Source organism: Andrographis paniculata, unplaced genomic scaffold, assembly GCF_009805555.1.
Source record: "Andrographis paniculata isolate CXL003 unplaced genomic scaffold, ASM980555v1 Contig21END, whole genome shotgun sequence".
NCBI lineage: Eukaryota > Viridiplantae > Streptophyta > Magnoliopsida > Lamiales > Acanthaceae > Andrographis > Andrographis paniculata.
Genome location: NW_026137502.1, coordinates 3,788,252 through 3,798,081, shown reverse-complemented (window position 1 = coordinate 3,798,081; position 9,830 = coordinate 3,788,252). Strand labels below are relative to the sequence as shown.

The 9,830-nt window shown below is 29.5% G+C and overlaps 2 protein-coding genes across 3 annotated transcripts; one reads left to right on the top strand and one right to left on the bottom strand.

Annotated features, from left to right (window-relative positions):
- Nucleotides 1–862: 862 nt before the first annotated feature.
- LOC127245051 (SKP1-like protein 12) lies at nucleotides 863–1,453 on the bottom strand. Its single transcript, XM_051265694.1, has one exon. It carries the CDS (start codon nucleotides 1,451–1,453, stop codon nucleotides 863–865), a length of 591 nt encoding a protein of 196 aa, XP_051121651.1.
- Nucleotides 1,454–3,423: 1,970 nt separating this feature from the next.
- Nucleotides 3,424–8,812, top strand: LOC127244986 (protein SGT1 homolog). 2 transcript variants are annotated; one of them, XM_051265621.1, is made up of 11 exons: nucleotides 3,424–3,757; nucleotides 3,934–4,003; nucleotides 4,693–4,817; nucleotides 6,461–6,590; nucleotides 7,232–7,328; nucleotides 7,413–7,478; nucleotides 7,572–7,713; nucleotides 7,795–7,874; nucleotides 8,185–8,289; nucleotides 8,372–8,488; nucleotides 8,585–8,812. In XM_051265621.1, exons 1-10 carry the CDS (start codon nucleotides 3,595–3,597, stop codon nucleotides 8,477–8,479), a joined length of 1,086 nt encoding a protein of 361 aa, XP_051121578.1. In that variant the 5' UTR covers nucleotides 3,424–3,594; the 3' UTR covers nucleotides 8,480–8,488; nucleotides 8,585–8,812. The 2 variants fall into 2 exon arrangements, with proteins under 2 accessions (XP_051121578.1, XP_051121577.1); XM_051265620.1 differs by having other exon boundaries at nucleotides 8,372–8,812.
- The last annotated feature ends 1,018 nt before the right edge of the window (nucleotides 8,813–9,830 follow it).

Genomic DNA, 9,830 nt, shown 5'->3' with positions numbered 1-9,830 from the left:
TAAAATAACAAAATAACAATTTCAACAAATATTTTATATAAAACTATCATAATAATACATTCTGACCCATATTTTTATTATATATAGATTATTACAATTTAATTATATATTTTGTTTGTTTCACTAAAAAGTTTTTTTTTTTTAATTTTAATGAAAGTAATTTTACAATAATACTAAAATATATTTAATTTTTATTCAAATTATTATTTTTTTAATTTACTTAAAAAATGGCCCAATAAGGAATTAAAAAAAATTTAAGTGAAAAACACTTTTAAAACATTTGGTTATACATTTTTTTCAGAAAATTCGTTCTTAAAAAAAAAAAGGAAATGTTGTCTCCGATGAGTTTTTGGTCTTTTAGTTTTCATTAGTTTCTTTGTTAGTTCTTCGATTGTGTTATGTCCGATCGGCATAGAAGCTGTCCGTGCTACTCGGAGGAGGACCGCTGCTGGAGACAAGATAGTGTAGATAAAAATCGAAGTTAATCTTTTAAATAAAAAATAATTTTTTAATGACATATAATGAATAAAAATTGTATAACTAATTCTAAAAAGCAAAATTTAAAACTAAAAATCAAACTTGCTAATAATACATTAAGACCTTCTTGACTAACATTGAAGTATTGATCTTACATTTTTTTGCGGCAATAAAAAATAAATTTTTAATGACATATTTAATTAATAAAAATTGTATAACTAGTTCTGAAAATAAAATTTAAAACTAAAACAAACATGTTAAAACTTCAAGATCTCAATGGATTCTGACTATTACTAAAAATATCAATGATAGATGTGGCTACAAGTCCATAGAAAATAAAATAGAAAACATAGGTAATATGAAACTCATCAATCAATCAATTGATTCATATCTTCATCTTTGTAATCGTCATCAATTGATTCATATCTTCTTCATTGTCATCGTCGGGATCGACTCCTTCGTAAGCCCATTCATGTTTATTTTTTAAAGCTTGTTCTTCTGCAGACGTGAAATCGTTCTCTACTCCAAAAACTTTCCTCACCCAAGCCACACTTTTGTTCTTCATTGCATCGGCTGATCTCTGACAAGCCTCGTCCAGAACCAACTGAGCTCCCAAATAATTCGCCGCCGAGGCGAGGGCAAGGAAATCATGGATCTTACAATTGGCGAAGAAATCGTCGCATCGTTTCTTCTTTTCTGTTGTGGTTAATTTTTTGAAGGATTCTTCTGTGTACATGTTCAGGAAACCAATTACCCTGTCAAGGTTAATTCCATCGACCTTAGGAAGAGGAATAATGTCGGTTTTGCCTTCTTCTTCCAAATCAAGTAAATTTGAGACGAGGGACAGTTGCAGAGCAATGGATTTGGAGATTTTGAATTCTTTTCCGTCACAACTTCTAAGGGTTCTGAATTCCTGTTTATCTATAGCAGTAGAAGATGCCCCTTTATCCATGGTAGTCGACGAAGATGCAGCCATTAAAGAACCTTTTGTGTTTTGAGAATATTTTCAAAATCAATAATGCCTTTGTGTTGTGACTGTTGAACCTCCTTGTATGCATATATAGGGGGAGAATTATGATTTAGAATTTAGTAAGTACAGAGAGAAAAGACCGTTGTGTTGTGACTGCTATGGAAAGAGAATTAAGGTTATAATTTAGAACCGTTGTGTTGACTGCTATGGAAAGTGAATTAATGTTATAATTTAGTAAGTACAAAGATAAACATGTAATAAAAATATATGATTTTAAATTTTTGAATTTTAAATTTAAATTTTAAATTTGATGCCATATAAACAGATCTTATTATTTTATGTAACGTTTTAAATTTTAAAATAATTTTTAATATGACAAAAATAAAATAAATATTTAATTTAATATTTGCTTACGAAATTTTTTTAATTAATAATAAAAATTTTGTAAAAGACTCCAAACAATTAAAAAACAAACACAATAAACAAACTAATTATAATAATAATATTTATCATATTTTATAAGTAAATTCAACAATATTATACATATCTCATAATTTTATCTAAACTTAACAAAATAACAATTTCAACAAATATGTCATATAAAACTATCAAAATAATCAATTCAACGCATAATTTTTTTTTATTATGTATGGATTATTACAATTATTATATATTTGGTTTGTTTCACTCGAAAAATTCTTTTATTAGTAAAATTAATTACAAATTAATTACATACTAATATAAAAATATATGTAATTTTTACTTAAATCATAAATATATTATACATATATAATTAATTTATACACAAAATTAAAATATCAAAATATTTTTATACATTCACTGATTAATAAAATATTTATTATTTTTTTTAAAAAAATAATTTTTAAAATATAAATAAAGATTTAAAAAAATTAAATTAAATAACTTTTTTAAAACGCTTAACTATATTGTTTTTAAAAAAATTGTTTCTTTTTATCCTATAATCTATTTGAAAACACTTATAATGTGTTTGGTACAGAGAAACGAGACCAGAGAAATAGAAATGTAATCTATTTGAAAACACTTATAATGTGTTTGGTACAGAGAAACGAGACCAGAGAAATAGAAATGATATCATTTCTCTTGTTTGTTTGTGTGAGAGAAATTGAACTTGAAAAATAAATAGAAATAAATCATTTCCATTTCTTTATTTTAATTCTCTCCCGTATGAAGAGAAATGATGTTGAAGTATATGTTTTTTTTTAATTTTTTTAAAAAAATTTGTACTATTTAATTTTTATAATTTTTTTAAAATTATATTATTTCAATTTTACAAAAAAACTTAATTTATTTTTAAAGTATTTAATTTTTACTATATTTTAAGAAATTATACTAAAATATAATCTTTAAAAAACATCTTTTAAGAAATTGTACTAAAATATAATCTTAAAAAACATCGTATATAATTTATAATTTTTTTTAAAAAAAATTACCAAAAATATTTTCCATGAATTCTAATTCGTTAAAACTCTTTTTTTATCCAATTAATCATTTATTTTTGTTTGATCATTCATATATTTGTATTTTTTTTATATATTTCTCAATTGAATTCTCTGTTTTATCAAGAGAATTAATTCTCATTCTCTACTCAATTTCATTTCTCTCCAATTATATTCTCTACTCTCATTTCTCTAAATTATAATGTAATATAAATAGACGTTTAATGTTGATGTAATGTTTTAAATATATTAATTTTAATATAATATAAAAAATAAAAAATATTTTTTAAAAAAAATTGTATAAATAGTAAAAATTTTGATAAATACCCTAAACATGCACGCTCTTACAAACTAAGCTGTTCAAAATACTATTTCTACTTCGTTTCAATTAAAAAAATATATTTTATTAAAAAATATTTATTTTTTAGTTACACATTAATATTTATATCATAATACTCTTTAATTTAACAAATAAATAAATAAATAGATAGTATCTTGTTTCGAAATGGGATGAGTTCAAACACAGAGATAAAAGATTAACCCTAACTCTGAACTCTCGTAGTCAAGTCTTCATCTCTTCTTTCAATCAGGATCTGGGCACTTCTCTGATCCTCAGTCAGTGGGAAGAATCAATTAGCACCGCCTTGATTCACTCGAGTTAAGGCATCCATGGCGTCTTCGGATCTGGAAGCGAAGGCGAAAGAGGCGTTTATAGACGACCACTTCGAATTAGCCGTTGACCTCTACAATCAAGCCATTGCTCTGTGCCCTAGAAACGCCGACCTCTTCGTCGACCGCGCTCAAGCTAATATTAAGCTTAAAAACTACACTGGTGAGTGGAAATATTTGGTGTGAATTTCGGATACGATCTTAAGGTTGAATTAGAGATGCTGAGCATTTTAAAGATGTAACTACTGCCTACTCTGAAAAGCTTTCTGTGTGGATGTGTGTGTGTGTGCATATTTAGTCTCTGTATTGTTAGTTATGTATTCGATTTCTGGTGGACAGAGGCTGTTGCTGATGCAAATAAGGCAATTGAATTGAATCGCGACATGTCCAAAGCGTATTTACGGAAGGGGTAAGTTTCTGTGTAAAGATTCTTTTGCGTGGATTGTGTTCTTTTATATTAAATTGAACTGCGACATGTAGATTTTCGATTTTGGTCTTAATTAACAACTCATGGATCTGAAACCTGCTAAAATTCATTAATGAATATGCAACTCCTGATTTCTAATCGTTAGGTTGCAGTGAAAAAATGCAAGTTTTGTTTCATTAGTGAATCCTGTATTACATTTGGACAACCTTTATTATAATAATATAAAGCTTAAGGGTTTTTCAAAAGTAGACAAAGGATTTGGGAATTCACAGCCATGGGAATGGCCAACCAGCAATTGTGGTCTATGACATGGTTTTATATAAGCTGGCTTCAATTAATTAAGTTTTTTTTTTTTTTTTTACATTACATTTTTTTTGTTCTGATGTTTCCGTAGCATATATCAAAACAATCTGAAATGACTATATCATCTGTTCTCAATGGAATCTTGTACGTTTTAAGAGGCACGGACTGTGTATAACAATTTTACTCATTTTAATGCTCCAGTAGATCATAAAGCGATCAATCTTGCTTATGTGTTTTTGTTGTTTTTGTTTTCAATTGGTTAATTGTCAGTTTGGCTTCCAATTCCTAGTCTGTCAATTTATGATTGAGTCAGTTAAATTTACACTATAAAATAAAAATTTCCTTGCTTAATTATGCTCTACTTGCAGTGTGGCATGCATGAAGCTTGAAGAATATGAGACTGCTAAATCAGCTTTGGAAATGGGTGCTTCATTAGCACCTGGAGATTCCAGATTTACTACTTTAATCAAAGAATGTGAGGCTCGAATAACAGGTAGTATTAATACAAATAATATGAATTAGACTAATTATTTCATGCAATCTTGAGCGTTTTATAAAAGTGTCTTCTGGTCTCCCATGATGATAAGCATTTTCCTTAACTTTATGACATGCTGGAATTATATCTGTGTCTCCTCATCTTGTGAAATATTGAAATGGTATGCTCGAATAAATTATTCTTAGTAAAAGAATTTAATATTAATCACTTTAGAAAAGATTAATTCAAATATCTTATCCCCGCATCTGAAACGGCTGAGCCCTTTGTATTTATTATAAGAAAGTCAACTAACCCATTAGAATCTATATGACAGAATTTGGTGGTTGTTGACGTTAGGTGACATTTGACCATCCATTAGCAACTAGTTCTGTGTTATTTACTCAAAGTGTCACATCCTTCATTGGTTCTTTCAGTTACCATGTTAGTTTATGACCAACTCTTCCATTTGATAAATTTGGACTTTTCATTCTCGTGTCATCTTTCTATTAGTTGACGCTTGAGTTTGTAACTCATAAAATTTTTTTTGCGTTTTTGGGCATTTCAATCTCACTTAATATTTTTTGTTTTGTTCTCGTTCTTTGTGGCTTAGATACATTCTGCTTAGCTGGATAAACTCTCTTTTGCGGCTCCATATTCCTTTGTGATTTTATTTTATTTTGTGTTACGCTGTCTCAAATCCTTCCCTAAATCTGGACAATAGCATCAAAACTCAAAGTCCTTAAGAGTACCATTTGATTTTGCAACTGAAGTAAATTTTAGCTAAAAGAGCATAAGTTGCGGAAAAATAATAATAAGTGTTGCAAGCCTACAGCCTAGTTGCAAGCAGCCAAAGTTCTTGTTATGTTTAGGTGGTGAATTCTATCTCTCTTTCTCTCATCCTTCATTTCCTCGCACTGTAGTACAAATTATACTTTTCCCTTATTTTGAATATTTTCTTTGAAATTTTCGATATGCTGATCCACCCACTACATCCTATTAGCAATCAGTCCACTTTCCCTGGCAGCAATATCTTGTTGTGCCTATTTTGGGTGGTGCCACAGCAGGCTGAGGTACTGACCTCCGGATAGTTCAATTGCTTGTGGTGCTGGCCGATATTGTGTAATTATTATTTTGCTTTCTATGTATATATGTGTTCGCGCCTTCCATTCGTTGCTTAGCAATTACTCTTCACTTCATTCGAATGGCTTGTTATAACGCTCATGCATAGTTTTGCTGCTCCCCCCTTCTCTTTTCTTATTGCTGAATTTAATATCTTTTGTGATTTTATTATTTGCTTCCCGTTTTCCTGTATCATATTAAATTCATATGCATCCCTGCACTCATGGGTGAAGATGTTCCTCTCTGTTACCCTTTTGTTTAATCCTTTCATTAGAATGTAAAATAGCTGTTTCAGAAGAAAGCAAAAGATTCTGAAAATTGGTATTTAATCTGTTTGATATTGCATCCAATTATTTGTTTTTTTATTTATTTTTTTTGGCAATAGATTTTCACTTATATATCAATCCCTAAGATATTGCAAAGAGTACATATTATTTGTGTGCACTCTGTTTCTGGCTAAGCTACTAATATTGTGTATAGTAGTTTTTCTGATTATTTTCTTTCTTGTTTACACTGTATATCTATTCTCTTATGTATTTCAGAGGAAGCCGAAGAATTGACTGAGCAATTTGTGGATAAAGTTTCAATAGATGCAACTCCAAGAAACTTGCCGCCAACAATTGGGTCATCCAGTCAAGGAACAACATCATCCGACACTAAGGCAAAATACAGGTTGGTATAAGTTGGAAAGCTCTAGAGAGTGACGAGCTTAATATTTAAGTCATTATGGGCGTTAGGCAAAATTTAATTTTATAACTGAAAATACCTGATTTCATCTGATGGGCTGTGAGCTTTCTGCCCATCGGCTTGGTTTCCAAACTGTGCATAAAATGTTTTAATTATTCTTCCTCTGGCTTGATAGTAAAGCTTTATCGTTTTGGACATCCATTGTAAGCCATCAAGAGTCGGAAGAAGGTATCAGAAGTAAAGACATGTAGTTCAGTTACATAATACAGATATAAAAGAAACCTTCGAACTTATCCGTGAGTCACCCATGTTGCTTACTTATTGATAACATTTCTAAGTATAAGTAATATTATTTATTTATTTATTAATTCTTTTCAATCTCTTACCTAACTCGACTAGGTTTAATCTTCTGTAGAAAGTGACTATTAAATGAAAAGTACAAAGTCTTGAGAAATAAAACATCACAATCTTAGTACCTTTTTCTAATTTAAATTTAAGAAAATGTTTTTACTTTCGCTGATTTATTTTTCATTGCTCTTTTTATTATTTATTATATTTATCTTCTTAAGGAATAAGAAAATGGTCTGGTGTATAGCTCTTTACATTTGACATTATGTAATATGCAGGCATGAATTTTATCAGAAACCAGAGGAAGTCGTCGTAACAATATTTGCCAAGGGCATACCACCAGACAGTGTTGCCGTTGATTTTGGCGAACAAGTGGTAAATATTACGTCTCTCCCCTTCGGTAGTTCTCGAGAGACTGTCGATTTCTGAACTCCCTTTCATTGTCACTTGTTATTTCAGCTCGGTGTTACCATAGACTTACCTGGTCAAGAACCCTATCATTTTCAACGACGACTGTTTGGCAAGGTGATGCACAAATTTCTTCTCGTTAATTGACATATGTCCGACTCTCGCCACTTCAGTTTTTCTCATGTTTCATGTTATCTTCTTCACGAGCAGATAACTCCTTCAAAATGTAGATACGATGTTCTCTCGACCAAGATTGAAATACGCCTTGCCAAAGCAGATTCCGAGCACTGGGCGTCGCTTGAATTTAACAAGGACTCTCCCGTCGTACCGAAAGCGAAAACACCGTTGTCTAGTAATTCTTTCTCTTCGAAATGGCTCCACACATTGTACATGACTCTCGTTTAATCTTTAGTGTCTGATTTTGATTCGGCAGGCAATCATCGACCGACTTACCCTTCCTCGAAACCGAAACGAGTCGATTGGGATAAATACGAAGCTGAACTAAAAAAGAAGGTACGAGTTTTACCACATTAGGCACGGCTTTTTGTTTATATAAGACGCTTTTGAAACTTTTGGCATTATTTATCAATAATATTCCCTCCGTCCATTAAAATTAGTCTACTTAGGTCCGGCATGGAGATTAAGAAAAATGAATAATTTATTGAAAACGTGATAGGTAGTTGAATAAAAAAAGAAAGAAAGTGAGAATAAATTTGGCGGAGTAAAAATATTACATTGAATACAATTTTTTTTTACGAGATATCACGTTAGATATTTAACTTCGTACTGTTTCCAAAGTTTATCGTTTTTACACCACCATCAGGAAAAAGAAGAAAAGCTCGACGGGGATGCGGCTTTGAGCAAATTCTTCCAAGACATATACCGCGACGCTGATGAGGATGCTCGGAGAGCAATGAGTAAATCTTTTGTAAGAATTTCCGACTTGTATTCTCAACATTTAGACATAATCTTCTTATCTTCGACACTCTAACAGCCCACTCTCTGAACAGTTGGAGTCCAACGGGACAGTGCTGTCGACAAACTGGAAAGAAGTCGGGTCGAAGAAGGTCGAAGGAAGCCCACCAGATGGCATGGAGTTGAAGAAATGGGAGTACTAAGAAAGAAAGGTCTGGAATCCTGAAACTTGTTTATAGTTATTACATCTCTTTTGCTCACTCACCCTCTGTGTCGTGTCTGCTGCTTTCTTCTATTCATAAACTCAGGTTGAAAGCTCTAATCTTCGCCGGTGAGGTAATATATATAATAGTCAGTTTGAAATTTACGGACACATTATTTGTGTTTTTATGTGAGTGCTAATGGAGTCGATTCTCTCTCCTCTCTCTCTCTATATATAATTTAACTTTGGGAGTTTATAGATTTCTTTAGATTATTAAAAATACAGATTTTCAAAAATCGAGTTTGTTTGGTTGTGATTTAGAATTATTTTGAAATGATGTGTTAATTTGAATTTGTTTTTTGAAAAGTATATTTTATGAAATGTTGTGAGAAAAAAAATTGTATTCTATTGAAAATTATATTCGGAGGACATTTGGGATGGGCGAGGGAATTAGGAATAATATTATTATATTGATTGTGAGTATAAAGTGTTTTAAAAAGACTAAAATACTCTTATTTTATGTAGTTATTGTGAAAAAAGTGGAGATAGTTTTGTAACATAAATGAAATTATATGCACTATATGTTGTAATAATAGTGTTTTTTATTTGAAAATTTAAAATTTCATACGTATTTTAAAATTTCTTTAAAAAAAAAAAAAAAAAAAAGCATTAAACAGCGTATAGATTTTAATAGTTCATGAATTTTCTATGATTTTTTGTTTTTAAAAATACAAGTAAATTTTACTAGTGATTAAAAAATTTCTGTTAACTAGAGATTTCTTCGGATTTTCCTTAAAAATTTTGGAAAGATTATTATTTTCATAACTTGAAACTTCTATGTTTTTAGTATTTTTTTTATTAATATTTTTAAAGAAATAATAAGTTAATAACTTTTATTTATTTATTTTATATTTTAATAAATCATAATTGAGTTGTTTATTTTATTTTAATGTTAAAATATTATTATGTTTTAGTATACGTGTCCAAAAATATTATATAAATTAATATTATAAAAAATATGAAGTTTTTGAATGTATAGAAAATATTTAATAAATTACACAAGTTGAGACTTGGGGAAAATAATTAAAATAAAAATATAATACCAATTTAAATCCAACCAACTTGTGACTAAATACACCCTACATATTTATTGAGCTACTACTTTTTGATATACCGATCTTTTTTGTATTAATTTTTTTATTTTTATGACGTGGGAATTTGCAGTGTCCGCCGAAATTTGTAGTTGGGATTTTTTAATAATTTAAATTGAATTGAGAATTGAAATTTGAAATTCAAAAATTCTAATCAAACCAAAAATCTGAAATATTCGAAGAAGTCATAAGTTTTTTTTT

Excerpts from the sequence above, each read along its gene's own strand:
- LOC127245051 (XM_051265694.1), bottom strand. The coding sequence starts at position 1,453 with ATGGCTGCATCTTCGTCGACTACCATGGATAAAGGGGCATCTTCTACT.
- LOC127244986 (XM_051265621.1), top strand. The coding sequence starts at position 3,595 with ATGGCGTCTTCGGATCTGGAAGCGAAGGCGAAAGAGGCGTTTATAGAC. Across the intron at positions 3,758-3,933 it reads TAAGCTTAAAAACTACACTG|AGGCTGTTGCTGATGCAAAT; the intron begins GTGAGTGGAAAT and ends TCTGGTGGACAG. Across the intron at positions 4,004-4,692 it reads AAAGCGTATTTACGGAAGGG|TGTGGCATGCATGAAGCTTG; the intron begins GTAAGTTTCTGT and ends CTCTACTTGCAG.